Source organism: Myotis lucifugus, unplaced genomic scaffold (genome assembly GCF_000147115.1).
Source record: "Myotis lucifugus unplaced genomic scaffold, Myoluc2.0 scaffold_70, whole genome shotgun sequence".
Taxonomy (NCBI): domain Eukaryota; kingdom Metazoa; phylum Chordata; class Mammalia; order Chiroptera; family Vespertilionidae; genus Myotis; species Myotis lucifugus.
In genome coordinates this window covers 4271735-4299728 of record NW_005871118.1, presented here as the reverse complement: position 1 = coordinate 4299728, position 27994 = coordinate 4271735, and the positions used below count along the sequence as shown (strand labels likewise).

The 27994-nt window shown below is 40.4% G+C and overlaps 1 protein-coding gene across 1 annotated transcript in view; it reads left to right on the top strand.

Moving 5' to 3' along the window:
- The window catches only part of ARHGEF26 (Rho guanine nucleotide exchange factor 26), a 112298-nt gene that overhangs the window by 20517 nt on the left and 63787 nt on the right, over positions 1-27994 (top strand). The window contains 2 exon segments of the mRNA XM_006090334.3: positions 10094-10150; positions 12675-12835. Of these exon segments, the coding sequence (XP_006090396.2) occupies positions 10094-10150; positions 12675-12835 (218 nt within the window).

The following is a 27994-nucleotide window of genomic DNA, read 5'->3' as shown; positions in this document are numbered from 1 at the left end:
CACTTTCCCTCTGATAATAGGTCACTTCCTTGTCATTCGGCCAGGTGCCTAACTAGCTCTGTTCCAATCAGCTTTGGCCTCCATGATGCATTGAGGTGTGAAATGTGGCCACTTTGGGCTACTTCTTTCACAGAGAACAGCTTTTCTTGCAGGTGTCTGTGAGAGCGTTAAGTGACAAGACTGATGTATAAATTTACACACGGAGGAGTTGACATAGCAACCATGGTCCGTATCAGTGACCTAACATAATGCGAAATACATTTTACCTTGTAACCCGGTATGTGTGTTTGTGTGTGTGCATGTGTACAGGTGTGTGTATGTGTGTATCTCGAACAAAAGTTTGACAAAGCAGAAGTTACCTTTAATGCATGCAGTACACTATGGTATTTTCTGTTTTATCCTTCCTGTTTTGTTACATTTAAAGAGATGAAGATCAGAGATTTATGGACTTTATCTTGCCATTTACTAAGAGCTTAGAACTTGTAATTTGAAAAACACTGGTCTCTGACTCCAAAATGCATCACTGAATTATAGGGGGCAAACAAAACAAGCCTAAAACCAAGACCTGTACTGCAGGATTTTAGAAGCTGATTTGGGGGACAATAGAAATGAAATGTCTAAATGATGTTTTTGAAAGAATACAGGACAGAATGTCAAAGTGAATGACACAGACATCAGAAAACAGTTAAGGACAGGATACTTCTCTCTAGAAAGTCTGATGAAAACTAGATGGGCTGGTTGGACAGAAGGGTGAGAAAAAAAGCAGTAGAAGTATAACATGTGGCTTGAATGACATCTGATATATAGGTAAACAGAATGCTAATTCTGTTTCTACTTCTCAGATCTCCTCCATACAATAAGATAATTCCCGTCAGGTGAAACCATTGCATGCTTTGTAAATCCTATGTAAAACATCAGTTCACTTTATTGCTCATTTTTCTAGAATAGTTTTTTCCCAGGTTAGATTTTTATTGCAAACCTAAGAAATTAACTTCAGAGTCGGTGTTGGTCTAAGTAGCTTACTGTTTTGGAATTGTTCATCCTGAACATCTGCCACTTTGCAAAAACAACAAACAAAAACAAAACAGCATTTACCCTGTTGGCATCCCCCTTACCAACGGGTGTTCTCCTCTGCGAGAGGAGCCCGTCAGACCTGCCTTTGCCAGCCCCTTCTTGACTCACGCCTTCACTATGCGTCCATGGCGTCATTCCCAGTGACGCCGACTCCAGCCCAGGCCTCCTCCCCTCGCTCTCACACTTGCACACCTGCCTGTCATCACTCATTTTCAACACTGCCTCATAAGCCACTGCATGGTTTGGACTTGACTGAGATCTTTCTTTCTTATTCCCTCCCTTTGCCTCACTCTGTTTCTTTTTTCTGCTGGTGGTCCCCTCTCATTTCTCTAGCTTTCCTTATGGGCCACTCCAAAGACATGCAGGTACTGTTGGCAGCCTTAACAATTTCGTTTGTCAGCCCTACTTGTTTTATTTCTTTTTTTGAGAGAGGACTTTGAAACCTATTTTAGTTTTTATTTAAAATGAAGATTTAGGCCTTGGCCGGGTCACTCAGTTGGTTAGAGTGTCATCCCGATTTGCCAAGGTTGCGGGTTTGAGCCCTGATCAGGGTACATATAAGAATCAACCAATGAATGCATAAATAAGTGGAACAACAAATTGATGTTTCTCTTGCTCCCTTCCTCTTTCTCTAAAAATCTATAAAAAATAAATGAGAATATTCTATAAATTTTTTTAAAATAAAAATTATGCTTTAAAACCAAGGCATGTTCATTATAGAAAAATCAAAAAGTATCAATAGAAAAAGATAACAAAATAAAAATTAGTCGATGTTTTGTATATAAGATTTCAGACCATTTTAAAAATATATATATATTATTGATTTTTTACAGAGAGGGAGGGAGAGGGATAGAGAGTTAGAAACATCGATGAGAGAGAAACATCGACCAGCTGCCTCCTGCACACCTCCTACTGGCGATGTGCCCGCAACCAAGGTACATGCCCTTGACCGGAATTGAACCCGGGACCCTTCATTCCTCAGGCCGACTCTCTATCCACTGAGCCAAACCGGTTTGGCTCAGACCATTTTTTTAAAAAAAGTGAAATTGAATTTTTCTTTTGAGCAAAACTATCAGTAATAAAGTGATATTGTCTTGTTACCCATATTTTCCCTTTAACAGTGTTCTAAATATCTTTTTTTGTGTTATTAAACCTGCTGTTTTGTAACCCATTATTTTTCTCTTAACAATGATGTAAATGACTTTCCGCATCATTAAACTTTCTTCCACAACAGCCTTTTGAATGGCCTATATTGTGTTTCATCAGATAGGTGGATGTTTGATTTTTTTAACCACTTCCCCATTGTTAGTCATTAGTTTCTGATTTTTTCAATTTAAAAATTCAAAATTTAAAGCTGATTAAGTTCTTTAAAATAATTAATTTTGAATTACAGAAGTAATACAAATACATTGTCCTCATTACAAAATTAAGCATCACAGCTCAGACCGAAATCTGCTTTGATTTTTATCACCATTCCCAACCCCCTCCACTGTTAGTCTTGGTCTCCTCCTCAGTATTTTATTAAATATTCCACTTTGTAAACCTGTTCATCTTTTATTAAATAATTTTGTAAATTGCCCTTTACCCCTAACATCATTTTCCCTTTCATCCTTTCTACTTCTGTGTCATTAGCTTTTCATGTGTGTTTTTTTAGCGTCATTTTCTCCTCTTAACTGTTGATAGATGAAGAACTTCATCTCTTGCTCACCTGGAGAATAGAGAATGAATACATCTGGGTCTAGGCTCAGTGCCCACAGGGGAATGGAGGCTAGCTCATAAGAGCCACAAGTCAAAGGAAAGCATTCCTTTACTGGGAGAAATGTCAGGATTAAGTAACATGTGAAATCACCAGGCCACCCCACTGACAACTTAGCTTTCACTGCAGCAGAAGCTAGGAATCCAGTGAAAGAGGAGGTTTCTGGGGCAACCAGTGGGAGGATCTTAGTTTAGGGCAGCGGTCGCCTAAGACCATCGGAAAACGCATATATAATTACATATTGTTTTTTTGATTAATCACTATGCTTTAATTATGTTCAATTTGTAACAATGTAAATACATCCTGCATATCAGATATTTACATTATGATTCATAACAGTAGCAAAATTACAGTTATGAAGTAGCAACGAAAATAATTTTATGGTTGGGGGTCACCACAACATGAGGAACTGTATTAAAGGGTGGCGGCATTAGGAAGGTTGAGAACCACTGGTTTAGGGGGAAGAGTAGCTGCAGATCCCAATTCCGAGAATGTTCAGAAGTGTTCAAGAAGGCAGTGTGCTGCCCGGGTTAAGAGCTCAGCCTTTGAAGGCAAGCAGGCAGGCCTGGGGTTGAATCCCAGCCTTGCCCCTTAACGAGGGCCAATACTTAACTTTTCTGATGCTAGTATCTTCCTTGCAGGGTTGTCATAAGGTTTAGAAATGTTACAGGGAGTGCCCTCTGTGTCCCCACATGTTGCCAGTGGAAGTGGAATTCTTGTGATGTCACAAGGAAAGGAATTTTCCGAGACTCGCACAGGAGAATGAGTGATAGTTATTTGCATGGAATTAAACCCTTGTCTTTTCAAGGTACCATTTCCCTCTGTCCTGCCATGGAAAAAGTCTAATCTTGTCTTCAGCAGAGCTAGAATTAAGACACTGTCCAGAGTCTCTGCTCCATATTTAAGCACAGTCCATTCCAGTATTTGGCTAGCTTAGCTTGTGTTTCCAGCTGCAATCCCTTGCGTGTGGGTCCACATGGCCATGGGCCAAGGGTCTGCTAAGGCCACATGGCAAGCTAGTGCCTGGGTGAGTGTGGGTCACGGAGCAAGGGAGTGCAAGAGCAAGCGAGAGAGAGGATTCTTTGTCTAGGGCTTATGTATTCCCAAATTTTTGCGGGTTTGCATTGGGGTCCACCCTCCTAGCCAATGATCTTTGTTCCCAGGCTAGACTGACAGGATGCACCTCCCCAATGTCACCCCAACTTCACTGTGCACACACCCACCTTCCTCTTTATTGGACCCCTTCCCCCAGTGATTTGCAGGTAATGGAACAGTGGTGTCCTTGGGAGTGTGAAGTTGCAGCTCCCTGGTGAAGCTGCCCAGATGACCATGCTTTAATATCTGGCCTTCTCTCTGCTCTCTTTCTGTTTTTAATATTAGCTGGCTAATTAAGATGATGACAGAAGTTACAAGGTTCTGGTGCATGGCAAGCATTTGATATAAAGGTAGTTTGAGAAATGAAAAAAGGAGCAACTAGAGCTCTGAATCAGGATTTGGCTTGATATGGGTAGCCAGTTAACCAGGCTGGCTGCAATGAAGTGATGCACACTTATCTCCTAAATCGTACAGAGCGCAGCAGTTTATTTTTGTACATTTAATTACCTGTCTGTTTGTGGTTTGTACTCTCAGCCTCATATCTGCATTGAAATAATTTGAGTTCATTCAAGAATCTTGGCTCTGTCTATAAAGGGTGACTCAGGCCACAGAGGACAAATGCCTCAAGCCCTGGCCTGCCTTATTGCGTTTGCTGTCATTTTAGTAGACCTGAGGTTCTCTGGAGGCAGTGTGGAGAGGAGAACTGAGAGGCTTGCTGTTTCTTGAGAACCAAGAATTTTGGTGAGGCCTATAGAATTTGGGTGAGGACTATAGAATTTTGGTGAGGTCTATAGAATTTTGGTGAGGACTATAGAATTTGGGTGAGGACTATAGAATTTGGGTAAGGACTATAGAATTTGGGTGAGGACTATAGAATTAAGGTCAACAATAGTAGATCAGAGAACAGATCCGTTTTTTGAACAAATGAGTTAGGAGGTCCCTGGCATGTTACTTGATATATTTTCAAACTAAGCATATGATTTTATTAAATGGGTCATTGTCTTCTCTCTACCTCCCTAAAATTATGATGCCCTCTGACCTCATTTATCTGATTTTTGGTTATTTAGGTCTATGGCCCTTTGAGATGAATGTTGTGTAGCAGCTCTTAGCTTAGGTAGAGTGATAGCTCAGGACCTTTCTCTGTGGATAACGTGGGGCTGGAGAGAGCCTTAAGGGGCCTGGCTACGGACATGATCTCTGGACCCTGGCAGATTTTTCGGTTTAGGAACTTCAGACATACTCTCAAAGAGATGCTGTTCCCATGCTATTTACCATGAAAGAACTGTAGCTCATTTGTAATTCAGGGGCTATTTGGGTTGTGTTCATTTTGTAGAAAAGACCTGAGAGAGATTGTGTCCTGTGGTTTAATTCTACTTTGCAATTCATTCCCTTCCCACATGAGCTTTTAAGAACAGAAGCTGGTGAATAGGGAATCACCAAGAGGCAGGAATAACCAGCTGATTTTCAGCAAGTGGGGCAACTCTGGCCAAGTATAAAGGTTTCCACTCAGATGGGTATTCAACCTACATTCGTGTTTTATGGAGCCCGACTGATCTTGGATCATAAATTTCTGTTTTAATTGTTCGCTGTCCGTCTCTGAGCCTTTTTGGTCCGTCAGTCTTTTGCGACCCTTCCATCTGGTTTCCCTAGCTGGTGGGGGAAAATAGGAATGTGCACTCATCTTACCTACAAACAGTATCAAGTCTTGGGGGGCCCGAGAACATATTCCTATTTACCCCATAGAAATGGTGATCTGGTTGACCGAGAGACTGGGATTGCAAATCTTGGCTCCTGCACAGAATCCTCTCTGTACTGGACACAGGCTCAGTATGTACAAATGGCAACATTGGGGCTCTATTTGGGCCTTAGAGAACTTGGCTCGTAACCTGTTCCAGTGAGTGGAGTGAAAGGCCAAGGGATATTGCACAAAGGTTATGGATTTCCTGCCACCGGTCTGTGAAGTTGCCTATAACTGGTTTAGTGCAGGATGGAATCTCTGCTTAAAGCCTCCCTGTTCCTTCCTAGGAGAGTCATCTGTGTGTGTCAGACTTGCTAATTGTCAAGAATACTGGCATGAGTTCTAAATGGAGCATCAAATAATTAACTCTGGGGTCTATACTTTAGGGAGTTTGCTCTTTTCTAAATTTCAGTATTTTGGGTCTAACTAGACATGCATGAAGTATCTTGTACTGTTTTTTATTAGTTTCAGCTAACTGTTCATTTCCTTCTCATTTGGACATGGAATATGTATCTGTTACAAAGATCATGGGTGAAGAATTTCAATACCAATTACGCAGCAAAAATCTACGAATTTAAAAATATTACAACATTACTGAGTTCTCTGAGTTTGTTATCTGGTTAAGACCCATACACATATTCATATTTGTTAACTTAGGTCAGAATTGTGGTTTTGGGCTATGCATTATTTGAATTCCACTTAAAGTGTTGAAGATACTGACCTGCATTCATACTTTCTCCTTAGAGTTTAGAACCTGCCATGGCAAGAATGGAAGAGTCTTGTGAATTGCTTAGATGACACACACTCAAGAACCCCAAATTGAATCCAATTGTTAGTGTTTCATTAAAATATTTTCACAATTCTCCTTATTGATTACATAGTTGAATAAAAAAATTAAACCAAACCAAGACAGTGAGGAATAAGAAAGTCCCAGAGAGGTCGGAAGAGACCTTTTTAAAGGAAGTGTTGCTTTGACTAAGTGTTCCATTTGTACTCAGCCAGAGCTACCAATATGAAACAGTATATTTAAAATAAAAAAGGAGCCTGTACAATTTAAATTTTTGATTTTAGATAGCAAAATAGCAGTTTTAGAAGCTTGTATATATATTTTTTCTCTTCTGCATGTGGAAACAAGGAGAACAGTAGAAGAAATGTGATAAACATCATATTTTAGATTATTTTAGCAAAAGTGTACAAACTGCAAAAAGCATATAAACTTTAAGCTATAGGTATAAATATATCCTTTACCAGATTTATTTTTCTAAGCACCCCCCCCCCCCCAAAAAAAAGTCTGGGCCTACCAGTGATTTTACCTAAGTTCACTGACAAGGTCACTGTTTTTGAGCTAGATAATGTCCAGAGGTATTTACTATTGAAAACTTGCCACGCATTCTTTCTTCTTTTTTCCTGCTTGATATTTGCCCCTATTTTTCATTCTCCTCTAATTTTCTCTTCTCTTCCTTCTGCCAGCCTTTGTGGGGCCCTCTTTTTTACATCCCGCTCTCCCCCTCTTTCTCTGGTTTCATTTCTCCAACCTCCTCAGTCTCTGAAATCACCTTGCCTGCTCTCAACCTTCCACCTGCAGGCACCTGTTCTCAGGTATTACTTAATGCAGGGCTCCATGTGGAAGGAGGGCTCAGGTGGCCAAAATGCTCCTTCTTGCTCTGGAGGAAGAAGCTGTCCCGCCCGCCTGTGCGGGTACGAAGGGGCTGAGGCAGGACAGGCCCCGGAGCAGTGGTGTGGCTGCCTGCCCGGAGGAACTGGTTTGTCATAATTCCCCAGAGCAAACTTTCGGGCTCCTCACGTGTATCACACCTCAGTTTTTTTATGACCTAGTCATGCTTCCTGGAATCTTGTTTTTCTCTCTGTTACAGTAGTCTTGTACAGGTTGCTGGTTTGTAACTGATGACTTTTAGGTTAAAGGAATATTTCACCATTTAAAACTACCTTCTCTTCCCCCTCAAAAAGCAACGACTAGTACTTTAGCTGGGGAATTTGTTTTATTTTTATGGTCAGATGAAGTACTCTTAATCCCTCAGTAAGCTAGGTGTCCTCTGTCTAGGTCTCTAAGCCCACACGTTTCATTCTCTTCCCCTTAAGATTTCCGGGTCTGTGAACTCATCAGTCCTTTTGGATGAAGATGTGAGTGGCCTGGAAATTCTTGCTGATGACCTCACCTGCAGAGATTGTGGGCATGGAGCCTGGATATTCATCTGCCAGGAGTCCATGTCAGGCAGGAAATCCTGTGAAATTCTTGTTCAGGGTTAACCAAATGGGAGAGGCTCTGAACAGTTTCATTCTGGCCATCTCCTCCCTTATTAAGTGTCTGACGGAGCCTTTTTAGGCATGAATTCTTGCTGACACGCTGACCCAGGGTCAGGATGGTGGATGCAGTAAAACATATGGAGACTTGGTACAGAGACCTGGCATTAGAAGGGGTCTTGCCCAACCCTAGAAAAAGAAGGTGGGGGAAGGGAGTCCCTAACCCTCATGATATCATGATTAAGAGCATGAGCCCGGGAGTTGGACTGGCATGAATGCAGATTCTGGCTTTGCTCTCTACTTAGCTTGTGATCTTGGGTCCCCAGCCTCAGTTGTTATTCTCATCTGTGAAATGGGGATAAGAATAGTATCAACTTTCTAGAGTTGTTATGCGGGTTCGGTGGGAAAACAGGTGTAAAATGTTTAGCACATTTCCTGGCATACGGTAAATGTTCAGTAAATGGTTGCTCATTTTAATATTGATTTGGGACTCTTATTTTTATACTCTTTCCAAACATTAAATGAAAGACAGTAACATGTGGTTGTCTTGGTTTCCATGACAACACAATGTAGAGAACTGTGTGCACAGCCGTCTTCACACTACGATATGTATCACACCCCTGGATTTCATGGACACTGTGCGAGGTGGACAGGAATCATTCGAAGGCTACCGTTTTCCAGATCCTCAATTTCTAGTTCTTCTCCTTTTTAAAATGGAGGCTGCATCTGCAGTTAAGGGTTACCCAGGTCTTTTTTCCAGCCTCTCCTTTCACATTTGCCCTTTTGCCATTTTACCAAAGCAAGGCATCCCTCTTGCCCATCTCAACTCTTACTACCGTGCGTGGCCCCAAGGTGTCAGACCCCAGGGGCGTAAAATAAAAGGGGGTCAGTGTGCAACATTTTCAGTGAAGCCTCCTTTCATTAAGCCATCATAAGCCCCCCCATCTTTCTAAGAGTTGCATCTTCAGTAACATGTTACTCTTAAGGCTTCGTGCATTAACATTGGAAGTAATTATGTTGTTTTGATCATACGCTATTAATATTTGTGGTGGTTATATAATCCACAACAATCTCTTTTATACTCAAAGCTAAATGGTTACAGGGAATTTTAGAAAATTATGTTTAAAGTTATATTTTTGCTTTCAAGTATACTAGCGTGACTATTAAGATACCCAAACACATAGAATTACTATGTTACATTAAGAACTTTTGGGGGGAAATTGACATAGAAATGTGATATCAAGGAGAAAGAAGATTAGTGTAAAATCTCCAAGGGAAGCTTATTTACTTTTAAATGGATGATGGTGGATATCAGATCGTTATGGCTTTTATATTCCATTGAATACATTTAAAAGACCACAGTAGCACACATTTAAAATATCTAGATCAGTGATGGTGAACTTTTTGAGCTCGGCGTGTCAGCATTTTGAAAAACCCTAACTTAACTCTGGTGCCGTGTCACATATAGAAATTTTTTGATATTTGCAACCATAGTAAAACAAAGATTTATATTTTTGATATTTATTTTATATATTTAAATGCCATTTAACAAAGAAAAATCAACCAAAAAAATGAGTTCACATGTCACCTCTGACACGCGTGTCATAGGTTCGCCATCACTGATCTAGATTGACAATTAGCAGGAAAATACATCTTTAAAATTCTTTAATTTAGGATGAAAATATGAGACGTGAACTTAAAAATAGGTATAGCTCAGCAGGTGTGGCTCAGGATCCAAGAATTCGCCAGTTCAGTTCCTGATCAGGGCACATGCCCAGGTTGCAGGCTTGATCCCCAGCCCCAGTAGGGGCCATGCAGGAGACAACTGACCGATGAATGTTCCTTTCTCATCAGTGTTTCTATCTCTCTATCCCTCTCCCTTCCTTTCTCTCTAAAAATTAATAAAAATATATTTTAAAAATAAGTTTTTAAATTTAATTTAATTTTGTTGTTTTCCATCACCATTTATCCTCTCATACCTTCTTCCCCCTTCCCCCCCCCTCACCCCCTGCAATTTGAGGAGGTATGAGACTCCAAAAATTCACATGTACTGAATTCAACATTTTGCATAAATTTCTCTTAATTCATTTTTGAAAGGCATAAAGTTATGCCTTACATAAAACAATTATTAAAGTGAATGAACTCAAAACTCTTTTTCCCCCAACCAGGTGAAAAGAAATGGATTATCTCAGACAGTTAGCCAGGAGGAAAGAAAGAGACAAGAGGTATGTTTTCTACTGGCAGATGCTTTATAGCAGGGGTGGGGAACATCTGGCCCGTGAGCCGTATAAGGCCTGCAAAACCATTTGGTCTGGCCCTGCCAAGGCATTAGGGGTGACTTAATTAAATACTTGACCAAATATAGTGGGATGCTTTTTAAGTTGGTAATTTTGTATGGCTTGTGAATGATGTTATCAATATTTAAATGGCCCTTGGCAGAAAAAAAGGTGCCCCACCCCTGCTTTAGAGCTCTGAAGCGTGCGTGTGCTTCCATGTACTGTGTGCACTTGCTCAAGTGCTTTCCTTAGCAAATGTATGAAATGAATACAGGTATGGAAGGCATAAAATTTCAGAAGACGTATGTGGTCATTGTCAAATACAACTGCATATAAGCTCCCAGGAAAGAATGTTTTAAAATATCCTGATGTTAACTTAAAAACAGAGCACCTAGTCCAGGTTTTTAAACTGGAATGAAAAAGGACGTTAGTAAAAAAACTGGTGAAATCTGAATAAAGTATGTACGTTTGTTTGTAGACTAAATGTAATGTACCCTGGTTATGTGATATACCCTGGCTAGGGGAAGCTGGGTGAAGGAAACACAGGAACTCCGAGCCCCCTTTTCGATATTTCTGTAAATCTAAATTGAAAATATTTATTCAGATTTGCGATATAAAAAAGTTGTGACAGCAGCAACTCTACCTTTATGATTTCTTTCTATTCAATATAGCTATTTTTAGCAGGGGTAACCTGATTTGCCATTAAGTAGTTAATGGCTCTGATGTAGGTGTTTTCACAATTACATTAACCCTATTATATGCAAGTACCACTTAGTCATCTTTTCCTATGATCTATTCTGTATAGTTCATTAAATCTTTTTATTCAAATCTTCATATTTTGGATTTTATTATAAAATTCTTTAATTTTTAAAATATTTTCAGTCATTCCAATGTGCCATATCCATCAACAACCGGAAATCCCTTAGTTTTGGCTAGGAAGTGACAATTTTCTTTAGTTGGCATTGCACTTCCTGGAGATAATCATATTGATGGACTGATAACTGTGTTACAGAATTACATAAGAAACAGGTTCAGTGAGACACCTAATGTGCTTACTCTTTACTCTTTAGAATGTTATATCACTTAAATCCCTGAGCACAACCAAGGCTAGAGCAGCACTTTGAAGTAAGACTTCCCTAAAAGCTTATGGATGCTGAAAAGAGATGCATATTGAGATTGGCACCACTAATATGACTTGCAAATATGGCCCACCCACCAGTAGCCGGGCCTCTACCTGCCTAGCCTGCCCTGCTCCCACCCAGGCTTAGCAGCACCACAGGGAGTCCTGGGAAGAATCTTCTGAGCAAGGGCTTGCAGGGAGGAGCCTGGAGGGCAGGGTGATGATGGCAGTGTTACTAGGGAGGCTTCCAGGAAGGACGTGACTGTCAGGATGTCCACCATCCCTCCCTGAGGAGGAATTTCCCCTGTGTTGCCATTCTTGGAGGACCTGAAGTTGACTTTGTTAAGGGGCTAGATGAATTCCTTACCTAGGTCATTGAGGTCCATCCACCTATGAGGGTTGGCATTTCATCATGAATGAATGCTTATCAGGAAAAGCATGGAGTGCCTGACACCAAGAGTTTCTGCAGAGGGTCCTTCGCTCCTTCTTGAGACACTGACAAGAGCAGAGGTGGTGGCTTGTTGAACAGACAGAATTGCTTTCCATGTGTATGAGTTGATATGAAAGAATTCCTGAAGCGGTTAAGAGCCTTTTGAGGGTAGGTACAGTCATGCTCTCTTAGCACACCCAGAATGCTTGCTGTTATTGACTGCAGATGATTCAGATGAAAACATAGGTAGAGAAAGGGCCCACAGAGACAGAGCGAAGGACTATATTTGTGAAAATTTTCCTCTGAATCCTAAGTGATATCCGTAAATCCTTATTGTCCCAGAGCAACATGCTTTGAAAGCAGGGCTGCGGGAGATGACCCCAAAGATTAATTAGTGTCACACTGAGATTTTATCACATGCCCTAGCTTCCTCATATAGATCCTACCCCATGGCAAAGTACAACCTCAGGATGCAATCTCAAGTTATCCAAGTGATGATTTCATTGTTTCATATTTACACTATGGGCAGTGACTATCTCAAGATTTGGGTTTAAGTGCCTTATATAAAGACAGTAGTTTGGTGATACAGTTTTCTTTATTTTATTTTTTTTGTAAATATGCTTTTATTGTGTGTATGTTTTTATATATAGAGAGAGAAACATCAATGAGAGAGAAACTGGGGACGAGCCCCCAATGCGGACATGTGCCCTGACCGGGAATCAAACCGGTGACCTCCTGGTGCATGGGTGGATACTCAACCACTAGCCACACTGGCCAGGTGTAATACAGTTTTCTTCATGCTTATCTTTTTGTACTTTTCAAGATATTATATTCACCCTTATACTATCAGCAGACTTATGGGAGTTACATTTAGTTCTTCAGTTACTAGAATTAATAATATATTTCTTTTTCCTCCTTACCAGGCTATCTTTGAAGTTATATCCTCTGAACATTCATATTTACTCAGCTTGGAGATCTTGATACGAATGTTTAAAAATTCTAAAGAACTGAGCGATACAATGACCAAAACAGAGAGTCACCATCTTTTCTCCAATATTACAGACGTCTGTGAGGCAAGCAAAAAGTAAGTTCCCTTTTATTTGCCTTTGGTCATGCCAAGACATTACTTACTAACAGACACCTGTGTTATCTCAAAAGGAAGGCATTTGTGGACATGAAATCTCTCATTTACTCAATTGGCTTTTATCTTTATTCTTTGAAATAAATTTAAAGATATGTTTCAGGTTGTTGACGTATAGACGGATGCTAAGTGTGTAATTAATTGTCACAGCAGACTGTGTTACCTAAGGTCTCTTCATTCCTTCTCTTCCCTCATTCTCCTCACTCTTTTCATTTTCAGTTATGCCAATGATAGAACAGCACTTAGTTGGGAAAGAAAAGAGTAACTAACAATCATGCCAAGCAAATACAAAAGTGATTTTGTTTACATTTTCATGTTCTTATATTTGTTCATATATTATTATTTTGTTCACGTAAACACTATTTTTGAAATGGGTTTATAAGGCCCATAATGATTTCTATAGGTTTTTCCATATGTAGCATTTCATAAGCGCTGCTGGAAGAGTTTTCAGTATCATGTTTAATGAGTGCAGGAACTCGGTATACCAGCATTGAGCTTGTATGTGCTTCTTAGCAAACTACACAGCCTGCGCTGCAGCCACATACCAGAAGTGCACTAAAGCGAACCATATGAAGCTGCTGTTTATGGACTGAATATCGGCAATTTTATGTGGTTGGGTCCAAGTTGGATTTACTGTACAACTAATAAAGCTTAAGCTTTAAGCCTTCTTACTTATAAGGGTACCTTTTAAGTAGTTGCTTTGTGCCTAATTTTTTTTCGTAAATAGAGGACCTACAAGTTGGACAGTCTTTAGGATGGACCAAAACTGGTGCTGCCCTGGTGTGAATATTCCTTGTGAATCCGAACATTGTTCTTCTGTCACTTGGGGGAGGAGCCAAGCAGTCACGATAGCGTGTTCACATATGTCTGCTGGCTCCGTCACTATATGCAAGGTGTACTTTTCTTTCGAGCTACAAGGTTGAACATCCATGCTAAACAGATCAGCACGTGGGCAGATCACTGAGCTCTCCAAATGTTTCATGATAGTGGCACAGCTGCAGAGGCCAGATTCTGGCACCAGAAAAGATCCTGGCATTCTTGTTATTGACATGGGTACTTAAAATACACATTCGGAGGATCTGCTGGGCCTGAGGGACAGTGTGCCTGTGGTGTGGGGGTGGTGGTGCTGGGAAATCCTCTTTCAGAAGCTTTTTCTGTTGCTTGTGGTCCACCCACTGGTGCTTTTGGTACCAGTCTTGCCAGTTTTTTAAAAAAATATTTTTATTGATTTGAGAGAGAGAGGGAGAGAGAGAGAAATATCAATGTGAGAGAGTAGCATCAATCAGCTGCCTCCGGAATGCCCCCCACTAGGGATTGAGCCCATAACCTGGCATGTGCCCAGACCAAGAATCGAACCAGCGACCTTGTGCCTGGGACCAACTGAGCCACACCAGCCAGGGCTGTCTTGCCAGTTTGGGTAAGAGAAATGAAGCTTTCTTTTCTCCCTTCAGGGAAGATATCTTTCCTCCCTTACATGGTGTGTCCCTCTTCCAAAGGTATTTAGATTTCAAAGTGAGTCTGTTTCATTATAACTTGTACTTCAGTTGAAGGAAAACAAAGCTCCAAATTAGCTACATCACTATGAAGAATTATTACTGTTTTGATCACTGTAAATTGCAAGTCATGATTTTAAAATAGAAATGTTTTCCGAAAACCCTCATGGCATGTTTTTACTCCAGTGTGGAATTGTGCTTTGAATCATGTGGCCATTGGTCAGCTTCTCGCAGTGTCTTAATGACTCCAGAGAAAGCTTTTGGTAGATTCTGGTTGTTAAGTAACAACAGTTCGTTTGAGCTGAGGATGCTTCCTTAAGTCTTTGGGCCTCGACAGTACTGCCTGGGTGTCCGCATGCTTCAGAAGGAGCCGGGGTTCCAGCAGTCACTTCTTTCCGTGATTAGTTAACCTCGATCAGGTTGCTACTTCTCCAGATCATTTTTTTAAAATATATTTTTGTTCCTTTTTTAGAGGAAGGGAGAGGGGTAGAGAGATGGAAACATGGATGAGAGAGAAACATTGATCGACTGCCTCCTGTACGCCCTCCATTGGGGTTCGGGCCCTCAACTCAGGCATGTGCCCTGACTGGGAATCAAACCGTGACCTCCTGGTTCATGGGCCAATGCTTAACCACTGAGCAACACTGCCTGGGCCAGATCATTTCTTATCTATAAAAAGGGTATAAAAATATTCACCATTGGTTAACCCTGAAATAAGTCATTTCATTTAAGTTAATAGATTTAAATTTTATTTTAATCATTTATAAAATTTAAATATTTTATGCTTTTGTTAAGCAAATTTTCATTTCTATGGTAGCTTATAAGAAGTGGCTATTGGACCATTTTTTCTTTTTAATTAAAAGCAAAACTCAGAAACTTTTAATTCTCCATTAAAAATAAATAAATATCCTTTTCTTTACATTTTTGTTTTGTTTTTTACTTGAAACGTAATGTTGTAATTTGGATAGCTGCCTGTGTGATATTTTCTGTTGTATTTCAACTAGAATCTGCTTCTTCATATAATCTTATGTCTGCTTTATAATAACATAGTGCACACGTTTATTTAATTCAGTTTGAAAACCCATTTACGTATCTGAAACACTCAGAGACAGCCTTTTAAAAATTTAAAGTGCTCAGAGTGTTGGCAAAGCCCATTTATTATGTAATGCCTATTTGTTGAATTTCCAGCGTTCGGTCTCCAAGAATGACTCTCAAGTGATAACTACTTAATGTGCTGCCCACGACAGAGTTTCCAGTCCTAAGAAAATGTCAAACAGAATCTTGAGTAAAACAAATGGTCGGTGTCTGGATTGGGTATGACTGATTAAGTATGGCCTGTTAAGTGCTATGTGACTTTCACCTAATGAGAAATGGTAGCTCTAGGTGCTAGGATATGTCGTGTAGGTTGAGGTCAGAACATGCTCAACTTTCAACTTAACAGTGTGGCATCCGGTCCCCTTTATGGTGGTAGTTCAGGCTCTTTACCGCCCATAAATAACACCAAGAAGCCCTTTTACGGGAGATGACAGGGACAAGATAATTCTGATTGTGGTTGTGTGTGTGTGTGTGTGTGTGTGTGTGTGTGTTAATCAGTGACAGGTCCATACTAAATTCTTTTCTTTATAAAGAATTGCTCCTTGCAGTGAACACTATGAGACCTCCTATTCTGCAAGGTGCCTGGGTTCTAGAGCATATTAGCTGATGGCATCTGCCCAGTAGCTGTTGGGCCCCAGGGGGACATTCCCAGCATGTGTGCAGAGGCATCCCAGTGCAGGGCACATCTCCCAAAATCGGCAGGTCCGTTGGGTCAGGCTGGAGGTTATGGGCTTAAGGGCGGGTGGGCATCAGAGCTGAGGAAGGTGAAGGCCTCCGTGTGCCCTGCTGAGGCTGTGTGGAAACATTGCGGCCTTAAATAGGGGACTGAGGTGGTGGCCTGGAAGGTAACTGTAAAATCTAAGGCGTTAGAGAGGATCTGAAGATGGTGAAAGATCAGAGGCCTTTCCAGGAACACAGCCAGAGATGATGGGAACCTGATAGGGAGTTGGAAAGAAAGGACTTGAGGGATGTTTAGAACATAGAATCTTGAGGCCGTGATGAGAAACGGGGAGGAGTTTTGTCTGCCTGCCAGGTTTCTGCCTTGCTGACTGTGGATGGAGGTTGTATTGGCCAGGATAGAAGAGAGACAGGTTGGGGCTTCGCGAGGGAAACAAGAAAGTCAATTTGGGGCAGGTTTGAAGTGATTGTGAAGCCTGAGGGGAAGCAGATTAGAGAAAAATCTTGACTGGAGATGTAGGATTTGAGTCATAGGGGTGGTTCTCCATGAGACGCTAGAGCAGTGGTTCTCAACCTTCCTAATGCCGCCACCCTTTAATACAGATCCTCATGTTGTGGTGACCCCCAACCATAAAATTATTTTCATTGCTACTTCATGACTGTAATTTTGCTACTGTTATGAATCGTAATGGAACTATCTGATATGCAGGATGTATTTTCATTGTTACAAATTGAACATAATTAAAGCATAGTGATTAATCACAAAAACAACATGTAATTATATATGTGTTTTCCGATGGTCTTAGGCGACCCCTGTGAAAGGGTCGTTCGATCCCCAGAGGGGTCGCGACCCACAGGTTGAGAACCGCTGCGCTAGAGCTTGTAGCATTGGTTTTTAAGTGATGGTGGCTGTATTTACTCCCTAGGGGCATTGGGAAATGCATATTTGGTTGCCCCAGTGACTTGGTGGTTCTACTGGCATTAGTAAGTGGGGGCCAGAGGTACAGGCACCCTGCAATTGGCACAACAGTCCCACATGAGCATGAGTTGTCCCACCCAAAGACTGGCAGTGCCCTCCTTGAGATGCATGCATAGAGTAAAACAAAAGAGAGAGAAAAACCAAGGTCAGAATTTTGGCACAGAAATACCTGAGGACCCTGTGGGCTGGGGTAGAAACAAAGTAAATAGGATAAGAACTGCATGGACTTCTCTCACAGCCTCTCCGCGGTGGAGGCTTCATTCTCTCTTTAATGCCCCTTCCTCCTCCCGTCGCCCTCCCTGTCAGTGCCATGGGCTTGGCAACTGTTTTCTTTGTAACCTCTTTAAAGGTGTAATTGGGGCCCGGCTGGCATGGCTCAGTGGTTAAGCATCAGCCTATGAACCAGGAGGTCATGGTTCGATTCCCAGTCAGGCACATGCCTGGGTTTCAGACTTGATCCCCAGTGTGAGGTGTACAGGAGGCAGCCTACCAATGATTCTTTCTCATCACTGATGTTTATATCTCTCTCTTCCTCTCCGTTCCTCTCTGAAATAGATAAAAATATATTTAAAAATAAAAATAAATAACTAGAGATGTAATTGGGCAGGTAGCTGTGTTTGTTCCCCTCTTTTCTTTTTCATGGGATGAGTAGAGCTAGATCCTTGAAGTGTGGGCTGTATCAGTATGTGGTAGGTCAATGTCATACTGATCTCCCAAATCTGGACCTACTTCCTTCCACCTTAGCTGTGTTAACTTCCCTGTCATTCAAACTCATGAAATCTCCCTGGACTCACAATCTCCCTGTCTTTTAAGGACCAAAGAAGTCTTAAAAGCCTAAGCATCCCATGTAAAAGGAGTATTAGCTAATTGGTTTCAAAGTGAGTGGGCTTAATTCGTAACTAAACACCGTATGTAGTGTATGTTTTGCATATTTGTACACATCCTTGGATGATTCTTTTTGTGTGTTCTGCTTCATATAGCTATGTTCATTTAGAATAATTCATACATAATTTCATATTAATAGAAAAACACAAGTATGACTGATACGAATGCATTTGTAAGAGACTATGATCTAATTCCCATTGTTTTTGAATTTAAGATGTCAATACTAAAAGACTGATACTATCAGGAAAGGAAATTGTCTTTTGTTTACGGCTGAATATTAACCCTCCTGCTGTATTTAGAAACGCCAAGGTCGTTTGTGTTGAAAGGTTTTCTACAAAATGAAAACTAGATGAGCCTTTGTTTTGATGTTTTATAAAATGACACATTTTTGCCCTCAACTCTGAGTTTTCATTCTAAATATATAGGCTATGCTGACTATTCCAGTTACATTTTTTTCAACAATTATTTGTAACCTATAAAAATATAATGCAAAAGAACTTTGCAGGACGCTTGTTTTTCTTTTTCCCATGTGAAAGTTGAAACATTTCCCGTGTTAAAGTTGAAACTTTCTTTGGAAAGTAAGAGAGAGCTAAAACTATGCTTGCCTTCAGTTTCTACCGAATAAAATAAAAATATCCTTTCCTATGCTTTTGTGTCCCGAGGAACTGGATTTGTTCCCCACATAAGATGAGAAACTGATGCCAAGGTCTGTAGTTTCTGCTTGGTGTGGGAGAGTGGATTGCAGTAATAGCGCACGTTCGGAATGGGTCTCACCCAACATTTGCTTCTCCTGAAGATTTTGTCCCCCCCAATTTTAAACAGATTATATTAAAATAGAAATATCACAGGATACTAAATACTGCTTTAAATGCACACGCTTTAATATATTTTATGAAATGCCTTCATATTACAACATAATGACCTTTTACTCAAATAATGACGCAGTATAGCTAGCTGTCTTGTGAAGTGTGTTTTCTATGTGATAATTGACATGCTAAACTTGAATGTCTTCACAATAAACCTTCAACAGCCCTACAATGCTAATATTAGCGTTTTATCCTTCCTGACGGATTCTTAAAGGTACATTTTAAAAGGAAGACCTATTAAATTGAACTAGGCCAGAGAATATGGAACTGCTTACATTGTGGAACCTGTTTAATTTTTGCCCTGAGGTCATGGCCGTTCTCATTGTTTTTCATTAGCAACTGTTCCTTCCTTACTCAATATTCAGTATGTTTACCACAGAATCTTTGGTAAATAAAGCAATTGACCTGTTTCCTTTAATATAGCAAAGAAGCTTTATTCTTCCTAAAACCAAAATTTCTTCTGCTGACGGTTAAAAGACGGTGACTTCCAAAAGCTACTAATGTTTTTATGACATTCCTTGTCTTTTTTCTCTTTCCTGAGATGAGCAGACAAAGAACTTCATGTGAAAGTCCCCTCAAGTACTCTCTAATAACAGGGGTATTTTAGTCCACATTGTTCACTTTTACCCATGCGCCAAGTCTGAAGTAAAAGTAAAAGAAATAAGTAGTTATTTATGTATCATTTCAGGGAAAGAAATAAAGTCCACAGGCGTTTTCATAATAGGTGCAGTCCTTTCAGTAAAGATGGCAGGAAAGCAGTGGGGGAATCCGAAGGCTTGGCAAGGGAGATACCGCCAGTTAAAGATGACTTTGCATTCCTTCCCTTCGAAGCCACATGAGAAATGTCGGGAAAGTCAATGCACAAACGCACAAGGACAAGGGAGAGAGAGAGAGAGAGAGAGAGAGAGAGAGAGAGAGAGAGAGAGAGAGATGCACCAGCAACAACATTTGGGAACCTGAAACCTGGGTGCTCAGTAACACTTCCAGACAATCCAAGAAAGTTCAAACTGGGAGTGAAGAAAGCCAAGAAAAACCCAGATTTAAAAGCCTGAATTTCTGGAAGGTGCAGAGTTGATAACGAAGTTGGGGTAAAGGTGTGACAAAACATAGGAAGCCTGTTGGAGACGTACTCAGATCCCAGACCTTTCTTCAGTTTCACACAGATGGATGGTACCCAGGTTCACCCAGCTGAAGGCAAGATAGATGACCTCTGAACCTGAAGGCCCAGGCCCCAGTGAGGAGGGTGTGCTGGACAGGGCATAGGGATATAGTGACGGTTGACACCTGGAGCCTTCTGCCCTGCCTCCCTTTGCAACACCGGTAGTCAGGTACCTGTGCACCCTTTGCCCTATTTTTGGCAAATGGTGGTTGGCATCATTTGGGTTAAGTAACATTTTATCAGTAATATTTGTGTTCAAATTAAATACATTATTATAATCATTATCATTATTGAGTTTTGCAGGAAGCAATAAGGTAAAGGTTATAAAACCTCAAATTTTAAAAAATATCTCTCTTTCTGTAACCGTATAGACAAGTACTTACTAATTCTAAACCTTAGTTTCTCCATGTATCTAATGGGGATGAAATTATAGCTAATCTCCTAGGTTGTTATGAGAATTAAATGAGATAATACATGTAAAGTACTTAGCGTAACACTGCATAAGCTCTCACATAGTGATTTTGTTGATATATTTACTGTCATTTTGATCGTCTGTGTCTGATCTTCTGTAATGGCTCTGGGTTTTGTATTTATTGGCTTTTGTGTGTATGTCCCCTCTCTGTCTATCTCTGCCGGCATTGGTCCAAGACCAGGTTAAAGGACAGGTCTTGGTTACATAGATTCCAGCACAGTGATGTGCACGGGTATGTTTTACAGCATTGTGGCAATTATCTTTATTTTGACTTGGGATGAAATAAAAATAAATGGATTCTTCCCTAGGCGTAAGGCTTGGGAGTTGTGTTTTAGGTTAGCACTAACGTCTGAGCTGTTTCCTTGCTCCCTGTCTGGTGTTTGCCTTGGAGTTGTAGAATCCTTGGACCAGTGCTTCTCAATAGGCCCAGACATGCTGCAGCTGCCAGTTACGCTGTTCTGGTTATTTTTTGCAGACATTTGGGGCTACTACATGCTTTTTTTTTTTGGCCTTTTTTTGCATTGCTTTTGTAAGCTCCAAGAGTCCATGGATTCTGAGCTGTTAACATGGAGATTTAAACTTGGATAATGATCCTGGTTGGGACAGATGTAAGTGTTACCAACTGTAGTCATTAGCTGTTATCAATCTTAAACTAGGGTAGAATTTTGTGGAAAAAGAAACAATGGCCGGGGTTTAGTTGCAGTATTTCATCTGCATTGCATTTACAGCTGTGGATTTTGAACCATTACATGGGTTTTTGACTCTGCCAGTTGTGAGTTAAACAAGCAGGACCACACAGTTTTTCTGGCCGATGGAAAAGATTTTAATGTAAACTTTGTGGTCTAGCCAAGTTAAATCTAGCACTTGATTTAAGCACAAGGCACATGGTTGATGAATTAACGTTCAAAAGCAAGCTCTTCTAAGCTTTTTGATTACTTGTTGATCCTGGGCTATTGCCTCTAATTGTTATGCATTAATTATTATCATCTGGGCATCAATTTTGCCTTTTTCCAACAGTTCTTATTTCATCTGATTTAATCCTGTATAGCATTTTGTGAAGTACCAGCATTTTACTTTTGCAGCTCAGAAGACTTAGACCTAAATTAATTATGTGAATTTGCTTCATTCATTCATTCATTCATTCAAATAGAATGGAAATTAGTGAGGTTTTTGATTCTTTAGAATGCATTCCCCTAGACCCGTGGTCGGCAAACTGCGGCTTGCGAGCCACATGCGGCTCTTTGGCCCCTTGAGTGTGGCTCTTCCTAAGCCTTAGGAATACCCTAATTAAGTTAATAACAATGTACCTACCTATATAGTCTAAGTTTAAAAACTTTGGCTCTCAAAAGAAATTTCAATCGTTGTACTGTTGATATTTGGCTCTGTTGACTAATGAGTTTGCCGACCACTGCCCTAGACCACTTGTTCAAATATACAAATATTTGAACATATTTTTCCGAGGATATTTTGCCATTGATTTTTAGAGAGAGTGGACAGAGAGAGAGAAACATCGATGTGAGAGAGACATGTCCACTGGTTGCCTCCTGCATTCGCCCTTACCAGGGTGGGGGATTGAGCCTGCAGTGGAGGTACCTTTGACCCAGAATCCTTCAGTCTGCAGGCCAATGCTCTATCCACTGAACCAAACCGGCTAGGGCCCAAATATATATATTTTAAGTGCAGTTGAGGGTTCAGTCTAAAGAGCTCAATTTCATTTTAGGCCTCTTCTAGGGATTACTCATCTGGAAAATTATTAGGATTCACTCTTTGTGGTGTACATCACCCCTGGAGCTAGTCATAGAGAGTGATTAGGCTTTTGTCTTATTTTGAATGTTGTGACCTCGTAAAATGTCGAGACCTTAAAAGCAAAGAGCAGCTACTTTTCTGACACAGCCCTGTGCCATGCCATAGACATCCCCGGCCTGTCATTTCCCTGTGGCCACTGTCCCCTGCGAGGGCTGCTGTCCAGTGTCTTTAGCATAAGCAGTCTCGCAGTGTGTCTCCATGGGGGAGGTTCTCCAGAACGAAGCTCATTGATTATTAAAGTGTCTATGGTTCCTATATAATCAGACACCCCAACATGCAACAATACAGTAAAATCGAAAAGATATCAAAGTAGTTTATCTTAAACTCCTTAAATTGCTTTTATAGTGATTTGAGGAAGAAAAATTTTGGAACACGCTGACTGAGTTCAAATGATAGTTTTCTGCTGCTTCTTCTGAAAAAAAAAAAATTGAATGTTTCCAAAATAAACTTTCATATAAAATGAGTTTGCAAGTTTTTCTTAGTGCTTAAATGAGAAAATTCTTCGTTCCCTACGTGAATGAATACTCAGCAACCTCACAGGACAAAATTTTAATTTTTTAAAATATAAATTTGGTGTAAAACCTGTGAAAATACAATTTTCTTAAAAATTCGAAAATACTTTCTGTATGCTAAGAAGATAGGTGAATACTGTTTTAAATATTAATTCAGTATATTCTTACCACATTCTTGGGTTTATTTTTTTCAAGGATGTGGATTAAATCATACCAGCCTTGACACTTTTAGATTTTATAAGTATATTTATAGAAAAAATGTCTTGAGAAAAATCATGAATGGTATTTGTTCAAGGACTTAGCTGATACTCTATCTATGCAGAGTTTTCTTTGGATTTCCAAAAGGTTTCGGGAAATGATTTGAACTTGGAAAAAAATGTGGTGGAAAGGTTCCACAGAAATGTCAAGATTGGCTAAGATTGACCTTGTCACTTGTGGGGGATTCAGACAAAGGGACCTCTGTGGCGAGAAGACTGTCTGTGTATCGGGAGTTCATTGGAATTTCTTTCCTGGCGGAGAAGAGTGATATGAACAACCAGAACAGGGCACAATAGCCGTGTTTGTGCTTATCACTGAGGTCGCCCTGTCACGTAACACCCACTTCTTCTGCATCTCGTGTAGATTCGGGGCCCAACACTTCGTTATACACATTAATGTTTGCCTTTGTGCGTGCATGCAGATATCTTTGAAAAATCCGCTGGGAAGAAGATGTTTTCCAAGACAATTTTGATAGCCATTTTCTCAAGTAGGAATCTTGCTTGAGTCCATTCTATTGAAAAGACAGCAGGAAAGATTAAGCCATGAAATTATTCTCTTGGATTTCGCTAACGTAGCATTAAGTTAAAGATGTGTAGGAGGGCTTTAAAAAAATTGATATAACAGATTGGGCCACCTTTTCTTTAGTTTTAGATATCTGATAGAGTTATTTGAAAATTCACATTTTACGGGTTTTGAAATGTTGTATATGGGCGAAGAGTTTGGTTCCCTTGCTTGTGTTCCTGCCGCCCCTGGGGCTGCTCTAATGAAATGCCTCCTGTTTGAACCTTTGCTTATCCCTTTATTCCTTTTTCTTTTTTGGTTCTCCTGGGCAATATCCTGTTTACTTCCACAAAAAAGCTTTTGCAATCGGATTGTAATTTTATTAATCTAGAATATCAGAATATCATTTCACCAATTTATTACTAAACTTAGAGATCGGGATATCCTTTTATAGACATTGCTGAGAAGTGCACACTAGTTGATTTTTTTTTTTTTTTTTTTTTTTTTTGCTTTTTGCTCGCTAAGTATCCTTTCCAACTTGGAGGGGGAAATGTGTCATTATTTAGACTCCAAACACTCTTCCCCTGCACGTTGTTGACTAACATATATTCTTGTGGCACCTTCTATTTGGAAACTCTGCTGTTCAAACTGGCGAAACGTTGGCTTGCTTTTGCCTGTTTTATTGCCAACTTCCCTGGCAGGAGCTAATTCCTAATTTGAAGACTAGTTTTTATTGATCGCATTTCTCTGTCCTGAGACTGGAGCAGGGAATCCTGTCTGGTTTTAGGCAGATGGCTTCATTCCTCTTCACGTCAGCAGCTCAGTGAGGTTTCCAGCAGCACGAGCTAACCTTGATCAGAATAACCACGGAATCTAAACCCCAGGGCGCTGAGGTCCAGGCCTGCTGTGATGCTATCACCAGCTCACAATGGAGAATTACTGACTCCTACCAGTGCTCTTTCTAGACAGTGCATTCTCCCCGTGGTATATGAACTTGGGAAACTGGTCTCACAGAGGGTGGGCTTTGCAAGCAAGCGGTACCTTAGGTTCAGAGTCTGACTTCCATTAGGGCCTGGCTGTGGCAAGAACCCTTTAGGAATGGTATGAAAAATGAAAAGCACATTGCCAGGATTTTATTTTTCCATATGAGAAAGATTGGCTACAGTAAAGATGTGAATAACCTACTAATGGGAGGATAATATGTACAAGTGGTTTTCTGAGCGTGAACATCTCGGCTATGAAAACCAGCTGGGGCCGGGGCTCCGGAGGCAGAGCTGACTTCTCCTTTCCCCTGGGAACAGTGAACACCACGTTTGAGGAAAACGTGCTGTAACATTTTAATAATCGCAGTGGGTGCATTTCTTTTAACAAGCCTGGAATTGAGCAGTAGGCCGTGTTTGACGGGGTAAAAGTGTGACATGTCCAGGAACTGCTTCGGTCCAGATGAAATGCCTGCCGTTTCCCGGGTGAGCTGTGTGCATCCTCGTCAGGGCGTGGCCCGCTGTTGATTCATCTGGAGGAGGCCACCGGGCTTGGATCCAAGAAACAGTGGGCGAGAGGTCCCGCCCACCACCGCCCAAAATAATACATAGGCATGGTGAAAATTTCCAATTCTGCCAAAGGCTATACAGTGAGACGTGCCCCAGGACAGCTGGGTTGTGGTGTGTTCTGCATACACAGTATGGTTGTTTAAATATAACAATAACCTACCATGCCATTGTCATGCACCACTAACGAGTTACTTTTCTTTTACTCTGCAAAGAGCCAGAGTCTTAAATGAAGAATAACACTGGGTATCTTAAAAAAATTATTTTTTTATTCCATACTCCCTAAATAAGCCAAGGATTCCTCTACCCAGTCTTTTCTGTCCAGGAACTTTAAATGGTTTTACATGAATTATGAAATTTATTTTCTTGGGGAGATAGTCATTGCTTTGAATATGAGATTTTTTTCTTGAATCTTATTTTTTGATAAATTATGTGGGTGAGGTTTTTCTTTGCAGCATAATTTATACAGCAGCTACTGTGTAGCAGACATTGGAAATATAACAGTGAACATGAGAGGCAAGATCCTTGGTAAAAACACACGCAACAGATGCCTGACTTATTGGGTACTCCTTGAAGCAGGACCTCGGCCTGGCTTTCGGAACTAGGGAAGTGACCTTTCGCTAACCCTGACTTACTCTACTTTCCTTAGATGCTCTCTCTTTAGATTAATCTCATAGGATTAGTGGTCTTTAATAGATGTTTTAATTCAAATATAATTTAGTCCTCTCACTACATATAGAACTACCGTAGTAGTCATATGTTGTTAGTTTATATTTTCAAATAACTTCATTAAAGGGGCAACCAGAATGTATGGAATTGAACTCAATAAACCAACATTTCTGCAATGTAATTAAATGATAGTTTACAATATGAAGATCTTTAAAGAATAACAGTTTGGATTATGTCATGGTTCAAAATGCTAAACATTCTTCTAGTTTGAATGCATAATTCTTCGATTTCCTTGCCTCTGAATTATTTATAAATCCTGGGATTTGGGTACTATCTAGCTTAAGGAAAAGTCAATAGTAAGTTATGTATTTATATGGCTTAAACGTGCAAACACTGTCAGAGGGCATACGCTTATAGAGTGAGATGTCCTGCTTACCCTCCTATCCCCCTCACCTTCTGTTAATGTATTCGATGTCTTGTTTCTCCTTCTGGAATCTCCTTTTGCAAATACAGGCCAGCACAAATGGTTTCTTATTGTCCTACCTTTTTAAAAAAGTAGCATGCTGACCATATACACTAATCTGCGTCTTTTCTATATCATGGAAGTATTCACTTAAGCTCCTGAGAAGAGTACATGTGCCTACAGATCCCACTGGATTTGGTGCAGTGAGAGGGGAACCAGGTTGCTATATTTAGCCTGACTCAGTAGCATTGAGAACTATGGGAACTTCACTCTAAAGCAAGCATGTCAAACTCAAAGGCTAATATGGGCCAAATAAATGAAGCATGCTGCCCACTGGCTGCGAGTTTGACATGCTTGCTCTAAAGCAGCGGTTCTCAACCTGTGGGTCGTGATCCCTTTGGGGGTCGAACGACCCTTTCACAGGGGTCGCCTAAGACCATCGGAAAACACATATATAGTTACATATTGTTTTTGTGATTAATCACTATGCTTTAATTATGTTCAATTTGTAACAATGAAATTGGTGGTCACCACAACATGAGGAACTGTATTAAAGGGTCGGGGCATTAGGAAGGTTGAGAACCACTGCTCTAAAGGAACTGTAGTGAACAATGATTAGCAATGGAAAACAAAACTCAGGATGAAACCTTACTGGAATTACTATTATTTGACCCAGAGAAGAGAAGGTTTGGGCATTATTACTTTATAAATGAGAAGGGAATGTTCAAAGGGAGGTAAGATAAGTTGTGGTCCCCCACCCAGTGGGTGTCTGAGTGGGGATCTACACTCAGGTGTTGAAGACTCTGTTCTCCTGCTGCAGGAGCTGGACACCTTTGTGAGTGACGTGATGTTGCGACTCCTCATTTGTGCATTCTGTATTTTTGAATTTGCCTACCACTAAAATTTATTTATAACCCCCAAATCAATACTTGCTGTGCTTTTGTATTCAGACATGCATTCTATTTAATGCCACATTTTTTGTGGATTTTTTTTCCTGGTGGTGATTTTGCTATTCAAAATGGTCCCCAAGCATAGCACTGAAATGCTGTCTTGAGTTTCTAAGAGCAAGAAAGCTGTGATGTGCCTCATGGAGAAAATGTGTGTGTTAGATAAGGTTTGGTCAGGCATGAATTATAGTGCTGTTGGCCATGAGTTCAGTGCTAAGGAATCAACCATAGTATTAAATAAAATGTCTTTAAACAAAAACACACATAGCCCGGCCAATGTGGCTCAGTGGTTGAGTGTCGACCCATGAGCCAAGAGGTCATGGTTGGTTTCCAAGTCAAGGCACATGTCTGAGTTTTGGGCGTGGTCCCCAGTAGGGTATGTGCAGGAGACAGCCGATTGATGATCTTTCTCTCATCAATGTTTGTATGTTTTTATCCTTCTCCCTTCCTCTCTCTGTAAAGATCAAAAAACAAATTTAAAGTCAGTGTCATCTATAGATTTTAAAAACAAACAAGCAAACAAATACCACACATAGGTTATACATTGATCCGTTGATGAAAATGCTGTGACCAGAGGCTTGTAGGAGCCTAGCCCTCTGTTTCCACTATGAGCAATGGTTCCGTATCCAGTAATTCAGTGTTAACAATAATTTTATAAAACATAACTACGGCAAATAATGAGAATCGACAATAAATGCAAAATTCCTTGCTAGCTCTATTTGGATTTATTTCTTCTTATTCTGTCCTTAGATACAGCAAGATTGATTTTAAT